The sequence below is a fragment of the Phaenicophaeus curvirostris genome, chromosome 9, assembly GCF_032191515.1.
Source record: "Phaenicophaeus curvirostris isolate KB17595 chromosome 9, BPBGC_Pcur_1.0, whole genome shotgun sequence".
NCBI classification, from domain to species: Eukaryota; Metazoa; Chordata; class Aves; order Cuculiformes; family Cuculidae; genus Phaenicophaeus; species Phaenicophaeus curvirostris.
Window position 1 is genome coordinate 14,511,548 of NC_091400.1, and position 24,692 is coordinate 14,536,239.

Consider the following 24,692-nt stretch of genomic DNA (forward strand, 5'->3'; position numbering starts at 1 on the left):
ATTCCTATGTGTATCAAAAAGAGTACTAATCTCCTTCTACCCTGAACTCTCAGGTCTAAAGCATAAATTACACTTTCTGCTCTCATTCCACTGATATAGTGAAATCAGACATGAAACGTGTCTTACATAGTTGTGGACAAAAGGACAAAAGTGAAGATTTCTGGCAAAACATCACTTATGGAACACACGCATTTGCAATGTATTTTCTAGTTCTTTCTTTGCAGTAGTGTAAACAAAACTAAGCAATCTGGTGTTTTTAAAGTTGTCTCCCTTATTTATTTTGATGACTTCTGATTTTGTTTCTGATCAGGATCCATTAATTTTAAGTGTCTGCATTAGAAAAATAAAGAAGTTTAAACACATATAGGGAAAAAGCAACATTGCTTCAGAGTACATTTCATTGAGCAGAGTAAAAAAGTTATACAAACACTGCTTTAAAATGTGCAATAAAAAAGTGAAAGAAGCAATAAGAGACTAAAGTGTATAGAACCACAGAATCACCAGGTTGGAAAAGACCCACCGGATCATCGAGTCCCACCATTCCTATCAAACACCTATCAAAACCATGGCCCTCAGCACCTTGTCCACCCATCCCTTAAACACCTCCAGGGAAGGTGACTCAACCACCTCCCTGGGCAGCCTCCGTCAGTGCCCAGTAACCCTTTCCGTGAAAAATGCTTTCCCAATGTCCAGCCTAAACCTCCCCTGGCGGAGCTTGAGGCCATTCCCTCTTGCCCTGTTCAGGAGTCCAGCGCATTCAGGAGTTATAGTTGGGATTTTTTTCTCTAGTATATTAACTTAAAAACAAACCCAAATACACTCACGACTGACGAATTCTGTGAAACTCATCTTAGAAATGTTAAAACAGAAATATAGTTGTTCCGTTTCTTTAATACCAGCACAGTAATTTCAGACTACACTGCAGTACTGTAATTAATACGCGGGCTTATTAATTACGTAGCAAAGGACTTAAACTCCGAAATCTAACTTTCGCAGCTTCGTTTTAAAACACACAAAAAAAAAATTAGTAAACGAGAAACACCAGAACGCCATTACCGCTTCATAGCACTTGTGCGTTAATTCAGTTATCGAGGAAGCGCCGTGGAAGAGGCAGGGCCAAGGGCAGAACCCTTACAGCCCTCACCCCCTCACTGCTCAGCTCCACCTCCAATCCCGCGCTCCCGCCGCGCCCCCAGCGCGCCCCCCCCCCCCATTGCGCAGGCGCACTCGGGGCTCCCGAGTAGGAGGTGAAATCCTCCCCCCCATTCCCGTACTGTTCCGGCGGCCGCAGCGCAGGCGCAGTTGAGCGCCGTTCGTGAACGTTCTGTCTCGCACCAACCTTCCTCTGCAAGGGAAATCGTGTCAGGGTACGGGCCGCCCGCAGCCCCGGTGCTCCCCGCCTCGCCGGCGCCTCCCCTGCTGCAGCCCATCCCCTGCTCCCAAAGCTGACCGACCGCCCCCCTCCCTCCCAACCCCCGCAGCCGGGCTGCCACCTCCCACCCTGCCCCGCTCTCTGTTCCTCCCCGCCCTGGCTCGGCCGGTCCTGCCCGCGGCTCCCAGCCTTGAGGAAGGAGCCTGGTAGCCTCCAGCACCGCGGCGGCGATGGGCGAGCGCCCCTCGTCCTCTCCCCGCCTTTGGTGCGCACGGGCCGTGGCGGCGACCAACGTCCCGCGGGGCCGCACCTGCCTCGGGTAGCGAGAGGGGCGGGGGACAGCCCTGCCCTCGCTGAGGTGCCGGCTTCGCCTCTTGCAGCTGCCCGCGGCTCCTGCTCGTTGAGACGAGGGTTGTGGCTGCGGGAGCGCGAGGGCAGGACAGGCTGCTCCGAGGTACGGGAAGGTCTTCATCCCTGCTGCTAGAGCTAGAGAGAAACCTCCTGCTTCTCCTCTCTTTTTCTTTTGATCTTTTGGAGAGGAGAGGTGAGTTGTCTTTCCCTCTTGTACTGCAGCAGTGGTGAAAATAGGCTAGCTTGCAAGCTGGAGAACTTGCTCAGGATGGCCTCGAGCCCCAGCTAACTGCTTAGTTTATTTTTCTTGAGAGTCAGCCCCGTGAAAGACCCACTGATGGAGAAAGAGGTTAGCACCGTGTTAACTGCGCGGTTCTCTCTCCTTTGCTGCAGTGCCCGTTTTCACCGGGGTCTCCTGCTCTGCCTGCTCCTGCTTCTCAGCATGGTAAAGAAGAATACTATCCCCGACGGGTAAGTATCCCTCACTCCAAGCAAGAGGCAGGAGCAGGCAAAGTCCTGCCCGCAGAGAAAGGGGCGCTGACTGCCCCAGCACTTTCTTTCTGCAAGCACCTGCACCACCTACAGCCAGGTAAGGTAGGTATCTTCTCCAAAACAGGAACAACTCAACCCTTCATCCCCCAGGTGAGTATAAAGCTCCAGCCTGTCTGTGAACACTTCTCCTTCATCAACCAAACACACTCCCTTCTTCGTACCCTTCTTACCCCGAGGTGCAGACTTACTGGGCGAATGGGAGAGTAGTCTGTTCTGACTACTCAGATGTTTCCTACCAGGAGTGGGAGAAGAGCTGATAAGGTGGGAGCAGGTGGTTGCATGAGAGTGATCAAGGAATATTTTTGTGGCTTCAGATCCAGAAACATCCTGCATTTCTGTTTTTAACAAGAACGCAACAAAAATGGTTTTATCAGCAAAAATAATAATAAAAAGAGCCCAAATGCTTTCTGATGACTTGATTGGGAATGCACATGGAAAGCCCAGAATGATCACATGTAAGACAGATATAGTTTTATTATCCAGCTCTACTGAATAAAAAAAAAATAAAAATCCGAGCCTGAAGGTTTAGCCCATGTGTATTACTGCTGGTATTGGTACAAATTTCTCAGGAGGGTGTGCTGAGATATAAAGGCATGCTGTAATGTGATAATAATTTGCAATCTATACATTATTTGAGGAAACGTTGGCATCGTGGTTTCAGGGGTAGTGTTAAATAAGTTTATTAAAAACATTCTTAGGAGGAGCAATAAAAATAGCATGTTTTCCTGCAAAATACATTGGCTTAAAAGCAGTAAATAGAAGCAAAAGACGAACAAAGTTTAACAAAATAACTTCAAGAAACTGAAGCTTTTCTCATAGCTGACAAACTTGGGGATTAAAGGTAGAATAAAATTTTAAAAAACCTATTTAAGTATGTCTTGCTGTGAAAGGTTCTATCAAATTTCAGTTAAAAGTTGAGCTTAAGTCAGTGTAAGCAGTAAAGTAGAAAGCCTGAAAGAATTGCTGTCCTCCTTGCTTTACCCACACCTGGAAATTATTGGTAAAACTTTGAGAATTGGGTGTTCATTTCTCCCTTCTTTTTTTTTCCCTTCTGTATTTGAACTGGTGCAGCTTTCAGGCTACACACATTTCTTCTCTGAACCACAGAAGAAGCAGTGGACTAGACTTTTGGCTTCTGTGATTGGAAGCTGGTACCTGTGTATCTTTTAAGGAGAGAAACATCTATGGTGGAGTAATTGGTTAGAAAGTTAGTGTTACCATCTGACAAACTTCATGATACTGAAGTGTTTCTCTATATACATACCTTTTTATACTATTAACAAAGCGGGCTAGACATTCACAGTATTGGGGTTTTGGCAGTAAGAGAGTTTAAGGAATTGTAAATTTCCCAATCTCATGCAGCAGTATATTGATGTCGTCTCTGTGCTAGTACAGCATGTTGTGAATTACTATGTGCATGTGAGTTAGTTTACCACACCAGGAGGGAAAAAAAAAGCAATGAACCCTTGAAGAGGACTTAAGGAGATCTAATTTTGGAGTAGGTGATCCTGCATGTGTACTTTACTGGCCCCAGAAACAGTCTTGGCAGAAGTGAGATTGTGGTATGCTGTAGCATAAGGACCGGTCCAGATGGTAGCATACTATGGAAGTACAACCTGAATCATATCACAGTATTGTAATAGCAATAAATCTAATAGTAACTGTTTTGGTTTAAATGATACTGCATGTAGTAGATAAGAAAGTCACCCTACATACAGACATTTTTTAAGATTCTGTTACTACCTGAAATCCTTTATACAATTCTTAGTAGTTTTAATCCAAATATCATTATGCTAATTAAAGCAAAACAATAAATTTGAGATTTCAATTATAAGTAGCTAGGAATAGCACAACTAAACAAGAAATAGTGATTTTTAACTGGTCAGCTACTTACTGTCACTTTACAATAGTGTCTCTGCAGTATAATTAAAGTTGCCTTTATGTAAGGGTTGTGTTGTAGCACTGCACAGCCATGCCAGATATCAGCAATTTGAGTATACTTGGCACCTTAAGTTTTGTTAAAGTGGTACTGATCGCCAGTGTCACCACTGGATCTGCACTGCTGGTCTTGTACCTTGTTCTTCTTGGCCTATTCTTGTTCTTGTGCCCCTGTCGCTAAGCCCTAGCTCTGAATGTTTGATCTGATGCTATTTGCACAGTCTTTATTCTAGCAGTGAGAGGAGGAGGTGGGCTGGAAACAGGACTTGCTGTATTCCTTCATAGCAAAAAGCATTTCTCCCTTTTCCCAGTGATATCTTGGAGCAGAGCTAAGGTGTACAGTGCCCATTGCAGTCTCAATTCTAGAAAGAAGTGGTAGAGAAGTAATTTTGTAATAAAGTGAGACATCACTCTAAGAGGGATTCAAGTGACCCCTTGTGCTGCAGCTTCCACCATATACAAGTTCTGATTCTTCAGTGTCTGAAATGCTATTGTCCTCCAGTAGCTGCGTACTGTAATATTTTAGTGAAGAACCGGCCAGTAAAAGGAGTTCAAGTTACTTAACAGTCATAAAGTACTGTGTTGTTTTTACAGATTTATACATTTGTGTATCAGCATCCAAAATCTTGTTGTGAGTATAATTTCACAAACTCAAGTTCAGTTCTTAAAAGCATCTTCAGAAATGTCCTCTTGCATATTTCTCTTGAGCGGTATGAAAAAATACCAGGATGGGGTATGGGCAAACCCGACCTATTTCGGCCTATGTACCATAAACATAGTTATTTAACTGAATTATTTCTGTGTGGACTTAAAAGCATCAACGTTTTCATGTAGACAGGAATCTTAAAGTCTATGGCATAACTGATTGTGCATGTTCAAGGATGGATGAGAGAAAAAGGTAACCATAAGGTGAAAGTTTAGTTGTAAAGTGAAAGTACTTCATACCATCAGGCATAGAGTGTTTGCATTTAAAAATGTAGGATGGAGAGAAATCACATCTTATAATACCTGAGTAATGATAGGTTTGCTATAAAGCTTGAAGGCCCATATCTTGTGTTAAAATACACAAGTACAAAGATATGCGATTACTTATTGGCATGATAATGAAACTTTCTCCCATGCTTTACATCCAAACTATTTTTTTACAAGTTATGTCTTATTTGTGTTATTTGTATCCCAATTGCAAAGGTTGAAGAAAAGCAAAGTGAGAATTTGTGTAGTTACAGATGATTGAGAGCTATATTCCCTCTCTTCTGCTTTGGACCTGTTCAGTATGTGTTTTGCCGTGATAGCGTGCTGTGGTCTTTGTAGGCCTATCTTTTCTTCAACAGAATAGTATTGAATCTGGTGTCCATAGAGGTATGGAAACCACTTGGAAAATAAAGCTTTGTGTATATCATGGAATACCAATAGACAAAAAGGAGAGGAGGTTCCAAGTAGTACTTTCTATATGATCTTGCTACCACTGACAGCATTTCAGACTTGAGTTTCTCTACAGTTAGAAAATTATCATTTTTTAATGTTTTGGCATTCAATTTGCTGTGCTTGTTCTAAACTTATAACTACTTCATAGTCATAGATGTTCATGAGAGGCTCCAGAATTGTAGAAACCCTTGAAATGTCAAGCATAGCTTCAGATATTGCCTGTATTTTAATTGGTGGTGGTTGTTTGGGAGTAATAGAGACAAAACATGATAGAGAAATGGGAACTGTGAAAGGTAAATAGTAAAATAATTAGTTCATTTATTCAGTTATTTATTCAGGTCTTGATCTGCGTGTAGTGCGCTGATTGTTTGCCTGTTTGAAAACTTAGAAAAATAAAGCTGTGATTGAAAATATATCACGTGTGATATGTCACTTTTTATTAAACTGCTACTTTCTTTGAAGTACTTAATTTCAATCTGCTGTTCTTAATTTGAGATAATTTTTAGTTCTCCAAGCAATATGCTGAAATTTCCTTTTTAAACATAAATTTAAAGATAACATGGGACACGTACCCTTTATCTTTTCTGATGAAGGGTGCCTTCTGCTCATGTTCTACCATAGAGCTGTCAGCAGCTTTTGAGTTTCTTGCTGATTTTGCAGCTTTTTTTAATGGGAGGATTTAAATAGCTTTAAAAACAGGAGAATAAACCCCTAAGATTATTACAGTGTGACAATAATCTGTGTAATCCTGGTGCATTGTACTGTTAATCCCTTACTCTGAAAAAATGTTCAGAATTTTCACGAATTCTTTGTTATGCTGCTAATTATAGAAAGTAAGATTTTTTTTTTTTTCTTAAGCCTTTTTTGTATCATTTCTTATCGGCTGATAATTGCTTGTATTTATAGGAATCATAGTAGATTTCCACTCGTAGTTTTCCAAGAGAAAGCAGGTTTAAAAATATCTCAATTTCTGGTTTATGGCATCTTTTAAGTTTTCTTACTACAGAATGTAATTGGTCTTTTGTGGTTGGGATTTTTTTCTGCCTTCCTTCAGAATGTGTCTAAATATTTGTATGTTGAATATGTCTGGCTATCAGATTAAATCCTACTTTCATAAAGCATTTTGAACATTTTATTAGTAGACATAACACCAGCAAGTAATTGAACTAGGTTGAAGAAAAAATACTGCATTCTTGTTTGTTTTATTACTATAAAAGCATTTGCTGCACTAGGTTCTATATCTTGAGGTACAGCCCATTTTCTAATTCTATTTGGAAGTTTAGGAACAAAAGCAGGAAGAGTATTTCCTTGTTTTAAATAAAGACGTAATTTCAAGAGTTATTAAAATCAGCAAGACACAGGAGCTAGTATTAAACCTGACTTTGTCATTAATTTTAACAGTAGTTCAGATTAAGTACATGTCTAAATGTGGTTCAGAGCATTTAGTACCTTTCTAAGTTGAAGTGAATGAGATAAAATTAAAATATGCACAGGGTGGTTTTCACAGGTTTTCTGTCGATTTTGTTGGTTTTGGTTTTTTTAACTGCTTCTTGCAACTAAGATATTTCATTGTTATGGGTTTTGTTAGCTTGAGTAATAAAATATTTTACATGCACTTACACTGTTTATGATCGTAATTGACACACACATATCTATATAAAATTCACCTATTAAACTAGGATAAATGAAACATAGTCTCTGGTTTTTGTTGTCGTATTTTACAGCTAGTGTGCAGCTGCCAGGCTTCCAAATTTACAAGCTTTTGAAAATTCGCTTGGGAAGACTTCTCAACACATCTCTTCCATAATACACAATGTGTAATTTTTTGACTGATACTTTTCAAAGTCCACTGATTGAGAATGTGCTTTTTTTGCCCCTGTATCCAACTATCCTAAAATAAGGAAATGCATGATGTAGGAGACTGGTTTTATTCCCTCACTGCAATTATGAGGTACAAAGTTGGGAACCGTGAACAAAGCAAAGTACTTAGTCGTTAGAATATTTCAAAATAGAGTATTCAGTTTAATTCATAAATTATGTGGGTTTGTGAAAATTGGAAAGTAATATAGAAGCTATTGGATGCTCTTTTTTAAAAGGAGATATTTAAATGTTAATTCAGAAGATTCAATAAGTGAATGGGCACCAGTGTTAAAGGCTCTTATGAAAATGTTTTCTGTTTTAATAGTTGAGGTACAAGCTGAAAATGCAAAAGGCCGTGTTGATTTTATGTCATCCAGCTGAATCTTCTGAGGTCATAGACATAGTCTGTCCTCATGCGAGGAGAAGAAATTGAAGTCCTAAATTCTTCTATGAAAAGAACACCAGTTCTTTGTGGGTTTGGAATTACTAGTGTTTTGGGTGATGTAATAAATCTTAGCATTAGTAGGTGACTTTTTGCAAAGTTTTGGTGTGATGGAATATTTTCTATATTTTTCAAAGTACCAAGAGAAAATGCAGTCAAGAATGTTCTTTGAAAATAAGCATATTACAAAGTAAACACATTTGCAAAATCTAGAAGCTTTGTTGTTTTTTTAATGAAAGTAAACTTTGCATTTCATGTTTTGTTTGCACTGTCCTACCATTTTTAGGGGAGCAATTTTTTGGAAGTTGAGGGAGGAGGAAGGAAAAAGATTTGTTTTCAGATGTCATGACAATACCTTGAAAACACTTCATGGAATAATTGCAGATTTGGCAAAGTAATTCTACTGTATAATGAGAACAATAGTGCATGTTATCTCTAAGGAGTATTTTCTTTGTGGTAGTGCTCTACAGAGAATAAATATGTGTTTTATAATGACTTCTGAATTTAGACTTGCAAACAGTAGAAGTATCTTTAAGCTGTGTAGTGTGCTAAATAAGCTTCTGCCCTGTTCAGTAGCAATATTCTTTTGATATTCTTCAAGCAGTGTTTAGGCGACTCCCTGTTTCTTTTATCCACAAATAATGCTAATCTATTCGCTTTATTCAAATATGTAATAACAAATGTTTATAGTTATTTTGAAAAGATCTTAGTTTCTTGGTGAAACAGGCAGGTTACTAATGGAAAATGGAATTTTAAAAAGGTTTTTTTTACATATCAGGATTTAGTTGGTCATTGTGTCAAGCTCGCGTCTATCAGTTATGATCGCTTGATTTTGTGGCTAAGGAAATTTAGAACCATTGGATCCTGCTATTTGGAAATCTAGATCTTAATATAATGTGCTAGTAAATGGTACGGCCCATCACAGAAAAGAAAAAAAGGATAACTAATACCTTTCTGCTTGGAGAATTTTAGAAAGAACTTATAACTTTAAAGGAGTATAATTTTTATCTTCTCTGTTTTACCAAAGATTTAATCCTACGAGAAAATCTTAAAAAAAAAAAAAAAAGTTTCACCTGAATCTGCAGATGCCTTCTCTTGAATCATGTCATTTGAAAATATTTAAAAATAAATATTTTGTTTCATTACAGATGGCGGAGTTTGACACCGGTTGGACAGCCTATACCAGGAACTAGATTTATTGCATTCAAAGTACCTTTAAAAGGGGTATGTATAAAAAGTAACTACAAATTGACTCTGTAAGATACAGTGCAAAAGTAATGAAGAATAGCATGGATATTCATGCAAACTTCAGGAAAGTTTTATGGAAAAAAAAGTTTACTCAGATTTAACCATTCCAGTCATCTACTAGTAGCTTTTTTACATAATATGCTATATTATTTCTCATAGAATTTTTATTTGGTGTTACACTTTTTATCTCTTATCAGTCAGTACGGTTAATTTGATCACTGTTAAGTGGCCTAAATTCATTATCTTATTTAAAATCTTTTCATGACTGTTGTAAGAAAATCATATGGAACGGGTTGTGATGTGAATAACAATCTGAGGAATGTAAGCCAAAATATAATTTTACAGAAATTGAGCACTCATTAAAGGATACCAGACATTGCAGTTCTTTTAAAATTATAGATTCAGATTACCTATTTCATATGCAAAAAGCTCTGTGATCTGGAGGAATTTAAAAAAGAAGTCTTCATAGATTTATTAATGTGTTAGTACTTCCCTAAGATCCTTACTAACATGGAGTGCCTTCCTAATCTATTAAATACACTGAGTCAGATCTTTTAATTCTGTCTGACAATAAAAATGTGGAAGTCATCTTTTTTAGACTGTTCAGTTCTTCATTGGATTGGGGTATAGGGAAAATTTGGGCAAGTTAGGGCAAACAGGACAAATTTGCCCTTCTGTATGAATTAACACAAGTGCTGTGGAAATTAACTCTTACAAGTTCTTGCTCCAGATACACAGGAATTAAAAGTTTCTGAGCTCTTTTAAAGTTCAGTGGCTAGACATAACTCTTCAGTTAAGAGTAAATATTCTGTCTAAAGTGTTGTCTACAGATCGCACTCTAGTATTAATATTAAGAAATATTGATTCTTCTGGTATATTGGTGCCCATTATGTTTTTTGTCACCATTCAGTTCGCTTTTATCAGCAATGACTGAAGTGCATTGCTTGCAGGGTTTGCTTCCTGCAGCTGCTTTTACATCTTTAGTGTGATGGTTTGGTTCCTTTGACACCACGGATCTCATGCTTGACATTGGTCATGTTCTTCATACTGATGGAGAATACAGTAGCCATGTGCCTTTCTACCAAAGACTGAGACAGTGGTCACATCTAGCAGTGAATATAAAATTCAGTATATTTATAATTACTTCTTTGTCATTGAGGTATTTGAGAGAGGATTTTTTGCATCAGCTCCTGTAATTCCACTTGATCCAACACCAATTTTTTTGCATAGATGCACTATTGTAGGAATTTTTCAATGCGTGTATTTCCAGTTCCTCGTCCGTGCCGGTCAAGGTTTCGGAGGAAGGTATTTCATTGTTAAATGCACCCTTTCCCTGTAGCTCCTGTGATGGTCTGTAAGGAATTCCACGAGAGATCATAAAAATTGCAGGCATGCTCAAAGAACGTTTATAGCAATGTATCACAGGCAGGCACTCTGCTTCAGCATGTTGCTACCTTCTAGGCGTGCGGATCTCACTGGGGCATGGATCCCTGTTTTTTGAAGCTGTTTTTGAACTTGGCCAGATCTAAAGTCTGGTACCCAAGACAGCAAAACCTGTAACATTTCTGTCCTATTGGTTTGTTCAGTCTCAACTATGTAAGATACAGATATGACAAATCAGCCGGAGACTGTGCTTGAACCTCGTGGACTTTGTGGCAGAATACACATAAAATGCATGACTGGCTAAACTGTGATGTCTTTGCAATGACCGTGGAGGTCAGTAAGCCCATCTGGAAAAGCTGAAGAACTGATTGGTCAATGTCTGTCAGAAATCCTGTTATTAAACTGGTGAAACAGGCCTCTTAAGTATGCAGCAGTTTCCCTCTTGACTACCTATTAGGAAACTGATGATTGGTGATTTCACTCAAAAGGAAAAAACATATTTTCAGTATTTCAAGACTTGAAGCTGGTAGTAAAGGCTATAAGGTTATGGGTTTACTTGGAAGGATTTTCTGTCCTTCCTTTCAGATAATAACTATATGCAAACAGTAACATTGTGGCATAGTAAGGACTGGGCAAATTCCCATGCTAGAAGGTTTGAATAGATACAAATTTTTCACATTCTCAAAGCCCAATTAAACACCTAAACTGAATACTCCACCGGAGTTTTTCAGAAAATTCCAAATAGTCTTTTGTAACACATTTAACTGCTCTATTCAGAAGTATGTTTAGTATGTTTGGTTTTGTAAACTGTGTTCCACCTCAGTTTGTGACTTCACATAGTAAAAGAAAAAAAATCTCCAATGCTCTACAGGAGAACGTTTGCACATTCAGAATTGTCACCTCAAAGTTAATAAATTCAGCTTCATATTTCAGTAGAAGTCACTGCTGAATATGTTTGTTTCATTTCAACCTCTACTTTCACTGTTTTTTAGGCAGTGCACCACCAGTACATGATATGCATAGGACTGAGTGCTTCTATATGCTATCTACCGTACTCATTTTAGCTCAAGCTTCCTAATCACATGCGAACTTTGACAGGACTATTCTGCTCTTTATTCTTTAATTTGGTTTCCTGTCTCTGTTTCCAAACTCAAGATAAGTGCTTGCTAGCATCTTAGATTATAATCGGTACAGTCAAAGAAGGAATGGTTAGTTGCTCTATACCATCTGTGGCTCTAAGAGGTCTGTGGCTCTATGTGGTCTGTAGCTGCCTTCGTTTCCACTACTTCTGAGTCCAATCTGCTTGAATTTCTTATTAATCAATTGAGAGGTGGTTGAGGCTGCTGCGTCCTTGCCACTGTTTAGTTGTGGCTGAGCTTTTGTCAAAAGGATGTCACAATGAGCAAGCACCCTGTTCAAAGAAAATGCAGTATTGTGTGTATGAGGCGTTTTCATATCTTGAATGAAGAGCACATTTCAAAAAACACAGCTACAATAGGGTGAGTAAACATTTTTCCCACTGTTTCTGTCCAATTAAACTAATTATTCATTACCCACCAACATGCAGCTTTCTTAGTCACCATGTTTTAGTCTTATTTAATATTTCCCAGTGCTAAATGACATGCAAGTACATTTTGCCAAGTGATGAAGCAGGGATAAAAATGTCTGCAAATAATTTGTGGGGAGAAATTCAAAATCTTTAGAATAAATGAACTCTTGTATGACAACTTCTAATGTTTTATGTTTATTATACTGTTATTTTTGTGTTATTGTGCAAGATAAAGTATGTTTTGGGGAACAGATTGCTGCGTTTTGCAGGATTATTGTATCTATCAAATTAGTGCTTATTTTAATAATGTTTGTTAACATCATACGAGTGGAAGATCTCACGTTTCCTTGATTGTTCCTCTGAATAGGAATACACAAATTCCTGCTATCTTTATTTGTTTCCTTTTCATTATTTATCTGCATAATACATGGATATAATCCAGATACTGTGAACAGCCCTTTTGAATGATGTTTCCTAGTCCTAATTAAAACAGCTGAATATTACAAATGTCTGGTTATTAGAACTTAAAAGGGAAATTTTTTCCATTTTTATTGTAGGCAATTAACCAGAGGCTTACCCCAACACAGAAATTTACACCGAAAGACTTGATTGCTGCAATGAAGGCCCAAAATGTGGAGCTTGGATTAGTTATTGACTTAACATATACCACACGATACTATGAAGTTAAGGTAACGTAAGCAAAGTAACAGAAAAAAATAGTTACTGCAACCTTTGTTTTAAAGTATTTACATGTTTGTTTACCTTGAATTGGTATAGACTAGTGAGCCATCTAGACTTATTTTGTGTCTCCAATAGGAACTAAATGCTTTATCATAGAGGAAATAACTCCTTCTCCCAGCTATTTGCATTTGTGGCTTATTTGTCTTATGGTAACTCAGAGTAATGGATAAAGACTTTGGTGCCAGGCACTGCAGAAAAGTTGCAGACGACTTACAGTCTGAGCCTTGAAGACATTCTTGTTTATTCATAGAGTCTTTTTTTTAATTGATCTTCAGTGTAATCAAGTGCACATTTTTAAATTACTTTATTAATTTCAAATTTTCTACCTGTGTGGTCCAAACAATTGTAAGTAATCAGGCTCCTATTGAAAAAGAGAAGAAATAGAAGTGTTATAACTGAATGTTACTCTTTGAACATACGTAGGCTGTAAGCATTAAAGGAGTGAATATATAAGTGTATATCTATAATTGTGTGTGGGAGGGACAAATATTGCTGATGATTGTAAAATGAGTTAAAATGGAATTACAAGAACCTGCTCTCTTTAGTTGATATGCTGCCTTATTACCAGGGATGAACAAGTCTTGTGTAGAAACTGTTCTTTGTTTGAGATCGGGTCTTTAAAGTGGAAATATAAATGGTAGTTTCTGAGAGTATGTCTCTATAGAACTATGTCAAGATTGGTTTAATTTTCTAGTCAACATTTAAGCTACTGTGTTTCATTTGCATTATTGTAGATACTGCCTAAGATTTTTTATGAATGCAAGACCTTTTACATTTCTTTTTTTTTCTTCTTGTTGCTAGGATTTACCTAAAAGCGTGCAGTACAAGAAACTTTATACTGTTGGACTTGAAGTCCCTGATAATGCTACTATCCTACAGTTCAAAAAATGGGTCAGAAAATTCTTGTGGGAAAATGCAGGAAATGGTAATTATTGGCATCTTATGCCGTCAAAGACCACAAATTATACTTCAGTGATAATTGTATCATTTATTAATTTCAACAGATACTTAAGTCACCCAGGATCTCAGACTTTACATAGCCCTTTCCACTTTATTATCATAATAAGATTTATGTGAACCATGATGTTTCTCTTTTTGCTTCTAAAACATGTCTTTTTCAACAATTACTAGTGATTTTAATGTCCTTCGTAATGGTAGTATATTTATATTTGCATTATGTGTCAAATCAACAAGGCTTTCATCTGTCTACCATCAGCGTAATGTTGTAGCTGCCAGCCCTTTATGGATGCTCTAAATAGCACAGCGTTTCTCTGATGGCACTAGGCACTGATACGTGTGAGCAACTTGTCCATTTAGTCCGATGTAGCAGTTTTTTTGATTTATGAGTCTATTATTGCCCCGCTATCCTAACAGTGGGGATCTGCAACTGTTTTAGTGTTTATGCAATACTACAGTTCTTGCTGAGATGATATAAGGCACTTTTTGCAGAAATAAATTTGTACGTATTTTGCCATAGCCTGTTTGCAACTTTTGCCTTCTTGCTTTTTTTCGCTAGTGATTCATTGTAGGCAATTTTTAACTGTTTGTCCAATATCAGAGGACCATTATTTCAAGCTTTTTTGTGCTGTTTGCTGTGGTTACTTAAGCATTCTCTGTGAGAAAGTAGGGATATTAACTGTTCAAGCGCGTACAGGTTTCACTGCAGAGGATAATTGTGGTTTGCCTGTAAGTTCACTTTTGTGAAAGAATCCTGACATAAATCTCATGTGTAAGAACCTGAATTAGAGGTACTGGGAAAAATTAATGTATAAGAAAAAACTTTTGTCCTTGCTCATGAAGTTGCTGTGTAAGTTCTTCCTTTGCTGTTTTTTGGCTCACGGAAATGAGTTGGAAATTATTATTTTTCTTTTGGTTTTGATCTATTGATTTTTCTTGTGACAAAGAATAGTTTGTATTTGAATCTAATTACTTCTGATTTTCAGAATTGAGAGGATAAATTCCTACTTTGTTACTAGATGAAGACCTGTGTTTCCAGCTGGCAAGGCCATTTTGGCAGGGTTTATGTAACTTGGGAGCTGGGAGAACTTTCGTATTTTCATTGACTTACTCATAGTAACTTGCCTTCTGTTTTAGGTTGCCTCTAAAATTTCTCAGGATTCTTTTTAAATATGATTTTTGAGAAGTTAAAGTTTTTAGTGTCTGAATTGTTAGGACACAAACTTATAATAAACTTACATGGCAATGTGACTGTCCTGTTCTGTGGCAAACATCTATATTTTATCCCATTCAAAAATTATTGAAGTCCCATTTCAGAGTCCATCTGTCAGCACTTTGTCTCCATCACAGATTTGTTCTTGTGATGATTAAAGTTTTTCTTCTAAAATCTAGCCTAAAACCAGTTAATACACATTTCTCCTTATGCCAGCTTTGTCCTTAAGTATTGTTGTTCTCCATCCCCTTTATTCTATTCAGAATCTCGGATTTGGTTTTACAGACTAAATAAGACAAGCTTCCTAGTTCCCTTCTCATGTACCATTTTTTGTGACCATCATAGTAGCCCTTCCTATACTTATTTCATTTTTTTCATGAAATATGGGTAATTAGATTGCATGGGATAGTCTGGATAAGGTTTTATCAGTGCCAAGCATGCCCGTGTTAGTGTTTCCCCAATTCTATTAGAAATACCTCATTTGAAACACCATAATAATAGTAAGTTATTCTGCTTTTTAGCTTTTAGCTGCTTAGTATAACTGTTCTGAAAAAATATTTCTTTAGAGATTACCAGTTCCTACTAGAGTGCTTCTTTTAATCTCATCTCTATGGTTCATCCCCGTAATGATCCACATTTTTAGTCCAGTTAAATGAATTCTTCTAGTAATATATTTCATAATCCTAGATACTAGGGGCATTATGTGTATTTCCTCATTTTTGTAAGTTTTACAAGAATCTGTAAACCAAGTTGCTCAATTTTACTTTTGCCTTGTTTAGATTTGCTTGCAAAATCCTATTTTATTCTTTTTCTTCTGTTATTGTAGTTCTGGCTGAGTCCAGCCACTTTAGCTGTCATTACTCCTCTTTCTTTTTTCCTACATTCTGCAGAGTTAATCTCAGTCTTCACAGGTTTGGAAGTAGTGAGCTAACTGCTGCTAGATATCCAGCATGAAGAGGACAAAATCTGGATGTGTAAATACTGGACAGTATATTCTTGTAAATAACAAGCATTATTTATCATTACTTTTATCATTACTTTGATAGAAAAATACAGCTTTTTTTTTTTGCTTGCACTAATTTTTTAGTAATTTCACTTCCTGAACTATTAAAGACTGTGCTTTCCTTTTTGATAGAGAAACTCATTGGCGTTCACTGTACTAATGGAATTAATAGAACTGGCTACCTTATATGTAGGTAAGGGTTGTATAAAAACAGACATCATTGTTCACGAAAGATAGTGTTCTTATTTTAATCTATAATCTCTTTGAGATGATAATACAATCGTATTTTTCTTCAGATACCTCATAGATGTTGAAGGCTGGGATCCAGAGGCAGCGATCCACGGTATTTATACAGTTTGAACTAAGGCACATATCAGGTTGTAGTTCACAATCACTACAACTGTAGTCATAAATACTACAAATCTATTTTAGTATCCTTAGAGTTATTTCATGTGCTGGCTTCCGTAGAAGATTTTTCTGGCTGTTGATTCTGTTCCAGGCAAGGCTTGAGCATTAGCAAATTGGCAGCATAGTAGGAGTATGTTTCAGCTGCTTAAAATAATTTTTTTCTGTTTTGCTTTGAAGATTTTTCAGTCCTGAGTTGCTACCTGAGCTGCTAGTTTCAGTTGTTCTAAAAAAAAAAAATGCTGCAATGATGCCAGCTTACTGAAGTATTAAATATCAAGTTAGAATTGTTTGAAATTCAGAAACCAATGGTGAACAGAAACTTGACCTTTCACATTTTTGTGGCTCAGTTTCAGCACATTTCATTAGACTTGTATCTTTTTTTCCTTTTTTTCCTTTAGCTTTTGGTGATGCTAGAGGTCATCGCATGGATGGTCTTGTGTATCTCTCAGATCTCAGAACACAACCAATGAGAAGGTAAACAAAAGATTTTAGTTGTATGGTTAAGATTTTTACAGTATTTTGAAACTGATATTGGCATTTTGAAAAGTTCACTTCCAGTTATAAGCCAAAATTAATCTTAAGCCAATTTAATCAAAATTAACCATAAGCCAATCCCATCTTAAGCCTTTAATATGCAACTACGTACACATTGTAAGACTTGCAATATGAATAACGTGATGTGGTGTACTTCCTTTGTTCACCTTCTGACTTTATATTATACAAAAGATTTTATTGTTCTGACAACTACTGTTGAATATTGGTAGGGCGTCATCATACTGTGCAAGTGTATTGATTTTTTTATTCTCTCATTGTAAGCTGAAAGGAGCTACTTCAAAGATTTCTTTATAGTCCTGTGATCTGGCTGCTATTGTTGGCATGGTAGAACCAGATATTTGGGAAAAAAAAAGTGCACCAGTTTTAGGAATAAAAATGTATGGGTAAAACTGTTTGAAGTGGAAAGTTGTTCTCAGCTTCTCTGTTCACATGAGTTGTATCCCTATTGTGTATGAATTTTATGCTTATTATACTCACCTAAAAATAGCTTACTATTACATCTTCCTAAGTTATTTGTGCCAATGATATCCTAGAGCAGTAAATTCATTTTAAAATAACACCTGACTGATTTGAATCTTTTTAGTTTAATTGAATTCTATTTGGTTTACTTCTATCATTGTTTTATAGTCTGTGCATGATTAAGTTAGTCGTGTCAGAGTTTTGAATAGGTACGGTGCTTGTCTCATATCCTTTAGGATGTTGTTCCAAGCTTAGGAAGTTTAGGTATTCTCTTTGCTTTTCCTGCAGCCCTTCCCAAAATAAATTTACAGGATTAAAATTTGATAAGTTACGAATGTCTGTAAAGTTAACTTGATATACAAAACATTCTGTCATTTTAAACTAAAGAATTTTATATGTTTGGTTTCTATTTTTCTCTGTATGAATAGTGTGTTTTAAAAAAGGAAGCTAATGAGAGGTTTTTATTCTTCTTAGTAACCTTGGAATGGATGTTTGGGATTCAGATGAAGACATCATTCCTCCGCCACATACAATGGAAGGATCTGTAGAGCGGTTCCCAAATGAAGATTTGCAGGGGTAATAGGCTGAAACATGGATTTAAAAGCCAAAAAAACCACACTGGGAAAGACAGTGGTTTCTTATTGAGAAAAAATTCTATAGATACTCTAATTTAAAAGAGATGTTATGAATATAGTCTGCTCAGGCAAAATATTTACAGAATTTGATAAAACAGTGAAAAGATAAAGGAAAGAAAGGGAATGTGTACCATTAGAAATCCATAAGTAATTAGTTCACTTAGGAAAAATCAGAGCTTTACTTTGCCTGTACTTCTTTATTATTCTACAGCACTCCGCACTTATTTTCAATTAACTTGGAATAACTGGGTTTGGCTGTCTAAGAAGCACTATAGGATCACAGTTGAATGTTTGTCACAGTTTCTACGATGACACTGCAAGTTTTGTAATCTTCCAGTCTGGATTCTAAGTATCTTTGATACCTATATATTTTACTTGCAATGTCTTTCATATCAATTCCTAGTTAAAAAATTTGTTTTAATTAATGACTTGTAGCACTTATAAGTATGATGTTATATTTAAGACAAACTTCTTTACAGGTCTGGGAAAAGATTAAGAATTTATGATGACCATTCTCACAATGATGTGCAAGAACAGATACAATTAAGAGATTTTGATTTCATAAATAAGGGACTTGGACAGAGACGAAGACCATTTCATGACCATCAGACTCAAGATGATTTAAGAGCACCAATGCAGACAAGAAATTGGGACTACAATAGAGGACAGGCACAGAGGCAAAGACCCTTTCCTGATCACCAGTTTTATGATGATTATCAAGAAGACCTGCCCCCGAAGGACCTAGAATTCAGTAGCGAGGGACCTGGACAAAGGTTGAGGCCTTTTCATGGACACCAGTTTCATGATAATTTACAGGCATGGGGACAATCGAGGGACGCTGAATTTAACAGAGGCCATGGACAAAGGCAGAGATCTTTTCCTGACCATCCATCCCACAGTGATTTGCAGGAAGACAGGCAGTCAAAGGATTTTGACTTTGGTAGCAGAGGCCATGGCCAGAGACGAAGACCATTTCATGACCACCAATCTCGTGATGAATTTCAGGCTCAGATGCAGCTGAAAGAGTTAAATTGTGTCAGCAAAGGTCCTGGCCAAAGACTGAGATCTTTCCATGACTATCAGTCACATGATGACTTACAGCCACAGATGCAAATGGGAGATTTTGAATTTGTTAATAGGGGCTGTGGGCAGAGGTTGAGACCTTTCAATGATCACCAGCCATGCAATGAATTAAAAACAGAGGTTCAACTACAAGATTATGATAATAAAGGTCCTGGACAAAGACACAGACCTTTTCATGACCATCAGCCTTATGATGTCTTACAGGAAGAGACTCAGTTAAAAGATTTTGATTATGTTAGTAAAGGTCATGGACAAAGGTCAAGACCTTTTCGTGATCATCCAGGTCACAATGACTTGCCGCGTGAATGGTGTTCAGACAGGTAAACATCCTTGAGCTCTAAGACCAGTATTAGAGAGTAAAACTGCAAGCCTCAACACTTTTAAATTATACTTCAAATTAATTTATTTTTAAAATAATCTGAAATCAATTAATCATCCCCTTAAAAATCATATAAGTGGTCAGTTAATTAATTCTGTTTATACTTACAGAAGGGTTTGATGTAAGCCTGGAGTGATGCAGCTTTGGAAGCCAGTGTTTCCTAAATTATAAGGTTGTGCTTCTTTAAATTTAAGCTTATGTGTTTTCTTTACCTTTTCAGAGTCAGCATGAAACAAAGCTCTTTGTCCTACTTTGTTATGTATAGAAAATTACATCTAAAAAGCAATCCTCAACACAGAACAGGATATGAAATTTTATTTATGTGCTTAGCTAAGCAGATATAAACAGTAAGGCTACAAAGGAAGTTTGACTTGCATTTGTTTACTTCATGAGTTCATTATTTGTTATGAATGTCTTTGCTTCTGGACTTGCATCATATCCTCCAAAATACATATATTGCTTATTAGTAAACTTATTGGATTCTGACATATGTAAAAATACTTTTAATATTTCAGACCATGTTTCAGATGTTCCTTGGACTAGTGAAGTTCGATTTAATCTCTTCTATTGTACAGGTGAAACAGAGGGTAGTCTATCATTACAATGAAGCATACTGTCTTGAGGTGTTAAACTATTACAATAATATAATTTTTATTAAATTTTAAAGTAAATTTTAATTAAAAGTAAAAATATTTTATCTTATTTGATAAATACATATTATTGAAAAGGTTACAACCATTTGTACTCTTCTTACCATGCAGTTCTTTTGGTTATTTGCAGAAGTCAATCTCTTTCTTCCCTTGAAAATGCACCAGAACCTCATTTCTCCTCATCTCCTTCACTTCACAGAGATTATGGGTCTAGTAATGATGACTTTAACAGAAGTTATAGGTAAATATCAGATTTCACGTACTGTTTTCTGATTTACCTTTATGCTGTTATTCCCCCAGTTTCCCAGCTAAAAAATACAAATTAACTGCACAGTGTAAAAATTAATACTCGTACTTTTGCTTAAATACAGTTTAAACCATTGAATGTGAGCAGTGAGCAAATAATGTGACTAATTAGTGGTCCATCTTTATTGAATTTCAGTGTGACTATGAAATGGTTTCAGAATCCCTAACATAAGTCATTGACATTTGACAAGCACAGTTCAAGCTGATGTGCTACAAAAATACTAAAAGCTATTGTCAATAAGCAAAAAAGCAGAATGCAGAAGCTGTATTGAACTCTTAGCTGCTGTCTACAACAAGCTAATGAGTTTTATTGTGACGGATGGTCAGACACTGAAACAGGTTGCCCAGAGCAGCTCTAAAATCCCCATCCTTGGAGGTACTCAGAACTTAGCTGGACATGGCCCCTACACAGACTTATCTAATCAGATCTACTTTGAACGGGTGGCCCTCGGTACCTGTAGAGATCCTTTCCAGTCTAAATTAATCTATGGTTCAGTGAGGGAGAAGATTTTAAAATTACAAAGATTGTTCTGAATTGTGTTTATACACAACTTTGTAATAAAAGGTACTTGAGTGTGGAGAATCTGAAGCAAAAAGTATATGTACTGTATATGCATTTTTAGATCTTTCCATATGTATTTTGTAGGAGAGTGATTCTTCTGTTATAGAAGAATAAATAATTAACATATTTGGAGATACAAATCCAAAGTATATTAGTGCCTATTGAGACTATGTACTGGAGATATACTATTACATAGTATTCACCAAAATTAAAACATGGGCTTTGGAACAAAACTGGCCCCATAGGTAAAGAAACACTCAGTAAGGAGGGAATTTTAATTAGAAACAGCACTTGAAACAAAATATCTTCTAGAAGAACTACTTACTATAAAGATCTGTAATTGTAACAACTAGTATTGGAAAAAACGTTGCCACCAATAATGAATCAGTCGTTTGCTTTCTAAGGATTTCACTGTTCATATTTGTTCTTCTTACAGTAATCGACCAAATAGTCCTGAAGGGAATAGGAGAATACATCCTTCAGGTGAATTTAATAGAGGAAAACACAGATTTGCACCATATTCTTCACGAACAATGCATCCATCTTCATCTGTACACCAAGAAGATAGTTCAGTAGACTATGAAAGAAAACCTTTTCAAGGTGAAACTACCAGAGAGATGGAACAAAGCAAAAGATTACCAGTTGTAACAGTTGACTACAATTATGGCCTGCCATTAGATTACAGACCTGAAAAGGAAGAGAGGACACATTATGATTCGCTGCCAAGAGAGCGCTACAACTGGAACTGAATAAAAAGGACAATGTTTGCTCAGATTAGACTTACTTTTACCCATTTTAATTTGTATGTGGACCAATACTATTTCTTAACAAATTAGGAAAATGCAAATTTCAGTAGTAGAGAACTATTCTAAGATTAGCTTCTGCTGATGTTAGGGTGTATTTGTTAAGTGTAGTTGGAGACAAGGTCTCAGTACACATTGAATTAAAGTAGTCCTTCGTTTCAGTGAAATTGGAACCCCATACCTTAAAACAACTTTCCAAGTGACTGTAGTTGTCTCTTTTATTTTAGATTTCTTTAAAATGTATGTTATTTCTGGATGCAGAAGACATAATAAAATACTGCACTATCAGGTAGACTAGCATTAAAATTATAGAAAAAATACTGTGAAATGAATGAAGCAAAGTTATGTCCACATCATTATTTAATTTAAAATAGTAGTTGGAATTATTGCTAACAATCTCCACAGCATTGAAGTTTAGTTCCAGATTTTCCATATCATTGACTGAACTGACCTATTTGCACTCTTTTCATAGCAGAATTTTTCCCAAATTGCTAAAAAAGTGGAAGCAAATGGAGTTTGGATACTCTAAATGTCAATCTTGCTTTTCAGTAATCTGAATATCCCATTCTGATTGTATATTTTTTCCTGATCCCATAGGCTATCTTTTTTTTGGAATAGCCCAGTGCAGGTAATGAGGTAGGTCACATATTATTGGCTTGCCTGTCCCAATTGGCCGAGATTACCAGTGCCTGCGTAGTTACACCTCCCTGTTTGTCGGTCATATCTGTGTTATTCTCCACTTCTATTTTATGCTAGTTTCTTTTTACAGCAAAGGAGAGTAATATAATTAGAATAGAATGACTTCCTCGTGTAAGTTACTTGTAAGAGTTGTGTGTTGGACGGTCTCCTCTGAACTCCCGATTCAGTGGATCTCAAGAAGGCAGCGCATTGAAGAGTAATGAAATTTGTTCTAGCAGCTGCACAGTAGCACCAACAGCTTCTACTGTGGGTAAACAAATCTTAATTCATAGGGTGGAAAACAGTATTATTGCAATATTTGGGTAAATTAAAAAATATTCATTTTTCATTATTAATATGTTCATAAATTAATGTTTTTAAAGGCATCACAGTGAATAAGGATAAAGCTAGACCATGATATTAAAATAAACAATTAAAATGATTGCTAGATACTTAAGTCATGCAGCTAAGAAACCGCCTCAAAAGCAGTATAGCTGTAAAGCATAAAGCAAGAAAGAGGTTCTAAGTCTACACTAGAAAACTGAAAAAAAAACCACCCTGGTGTGCAAAGCCAGAACCCACAAATCTTTTTTGCCTTTTAACTAACAGCATAAGAGAGATTTCTGAATTCATGATTCTATAGCTACTAAATAAGGACTAGATTTGGTAACTGAAACATCTGGCAACTCCTGTTGTTTTGTAACGCATGCAAAAAGTTCCCAAAATCCAAGGATTCTGTGGATTTAAATTCTAACTGCATTGTCTTTCCAACTAGTGGAACAACTTTGGCTTTATTCATTGTACAAAGTAAATAGTTTTCTCGTTTTCATAGCAGCTAGTGAATTGTATTTCCCATTCAGTGTCTGATTAGGAGCCTTGCTGTGTCAGCCAGCACAGGCAGGATGCAGAAAGAACTACAAACCCACAGATGAAATGCAAAGAATAAATTAATTTCTATTACCTTGCAAACCAGGATATCTCCAAAGTAGCACCTGGGCAGAGGCACGCAAACAGGAGCACAGTCACCACAGTGCTTGGTCCTTGTGAGAGAGTATTGCCGAACCTGCTGGGCTTGTCTGTATAGCAAGGATTCACACAGGTGTAGTTTTCCACTGTGCTTTGATCTTCTCACAGCAGGGCAAGAATCTTGAGCATGTTCTTGAGGGCGCCTCCAGGTTTATCACAGGCCTATGTTATCCAAATACAGAGGTTCTACTTGTCAAGCACGTAAGACTTAAACAAGGATTACTACCATATATATTTTTTCTACACCCCAGCTGCAAGTCACTTGGGTGCATTTACAATCCTCTTTGTAATCTGCCCTTACATTCCCACACTCATTCATGTGGTCTCAGGAATGAAGTTCTCTAGATATAAACTGGTTGTGGAGCTCTAAATATTCAGAAAAGGCATTTGTTCCTTTCCTTTTTTTTTTTTTTTTGTCTTTTTTTAGATTGGGGATAAGCTGCGAAAATTTCTCAGTTCCTTTATTTGGAGATGAGGAGGATCTGCAACATAGGCTACTCTTGAGCCAGATTCTTTAAAAACACAACAAAAAATGTCATGTCCCACCCTGGTATTCTCCAACAGGGAGCTGAGAAGTAAGGACTGGTATTACAAGCATTTGGGAGGGTTTTTGTACTATGTATGCAGTATTCATAAAGTGAATAAAGAGCAAACACTCCTCTCATATTTTTGCTTTGGGGTTTGAATTATGTTTTTTAGGATTGAAGTGAGCCTACAACCAATCCTTTGTTACTTCAGAGTGGGGATGCTAGGGTGGCTTGGAACTCTGGAAAGCTACTGCACTGGAGAGCTCAGCTGAAAGAGAAAAGTGGCATCAGGAGTTAGGAGCAGCAGTAGCTGCTACCGGTCCTCAGACAGTTCCAGCAGGACCTTTGAGGGTTTAGATACAGTCAAATGGATTAATTCCTGCTATTGGACAAAATAAACATCACTTTTGTAACTGTTGGATCCTTCTTTTCAAGCAAAATTAATAGCGATGATGTTTCCACGAATGGCTTTGAAATGACTGTATGAAAATAGCCAAAAATTTGTGACAGGGGACAGGACAAGAGGGAATGGCCTCAAGCTCCGACAGGGGAGGTTTAGGCTAGACGTTAGGAAAAAATTCTTTACA

At 36.8% G+C, this 24,692-nt stretch overlaps 1 protein-coding gene across 3 annotated transcripts; it reads left to right on the forward strand.

Annotated features, from left to right (window-relative positions):
- Window positions 1–1,293: 1,293 nt before the first annotated feature.
- Window positions 1,294–24,692, forward strand: LOC138724101 (uncharacterized). 3 transcript variants are annotated; one of them, XM_069863863.1, is made up of 12 exons: window positions 1,294–1,367; window positions 2,117–2,194; window positions 9,089–9,164; window positions 12,678–12,809; window positions 13,663–13,786; window positions 16,167–16,227; window positions 16,331–16,377; window positions 16,841–16,916; window positions 17,931–18,032; window positions 18,571–19,494; window positions 20,334–20,444; window positions 21,508–24,692. In XM_069863863.1, the coding sequence occupies exons 2-12, from the start codon at window positions 2,166–2,168 to the stop codon at window positions 21,818–21,820; spliced, it is 1,995 nt and encodes a 664-aa protein (XP_069719964.1). In that variant the 5' UTR covers window positions 1,294–1,367; window positions 2,117–2,165; the 3' UTR covers window positions 21,821–24,692. The 3 variants fall into 3 exon arrangements, with proteins under 3 accessions (XP_069719964.1, XP_069719965.1, XP_069719966.1); XM_069863864.1 differs by lacking the exons at window positions 1,294–1,367; window positions 2,117–2,194 and adding an exon at window positions 5,054–5,122; XM_069863865.1 differs by lacking the exons at window positions 1,294–1,367; window positions 2,117–2,194; window positions 9,089–9,164 and adding an exon at window positions 11,573–11,813.

What these genes read in the sequence shown, in the direction of transcription:
- LOC138724101 (XM_069863863.1), top strand. Translation starts at nt 2,166, where the DNA reads ATGGTAAAGAAGAATACTATCCCCGACGG. An exon ending in AAGAATACTATCCCCGACGG is followed by an intron (nt 2,195 to 9,088) that starts GTAAGTATCCCT and finishes GTTTCATTACAG; the next exon opens with ATGGCGGAGTTTGACACCGG. An exon ending in CACGATACTATGAAGTTAAG is followed by an intron (nt 12,810 to 13,662) that starts GTAACGTAAGCA and finishes TCTTGTTGCTAG; the next exon opens with GATTTACCTAAAAGCGTGCA.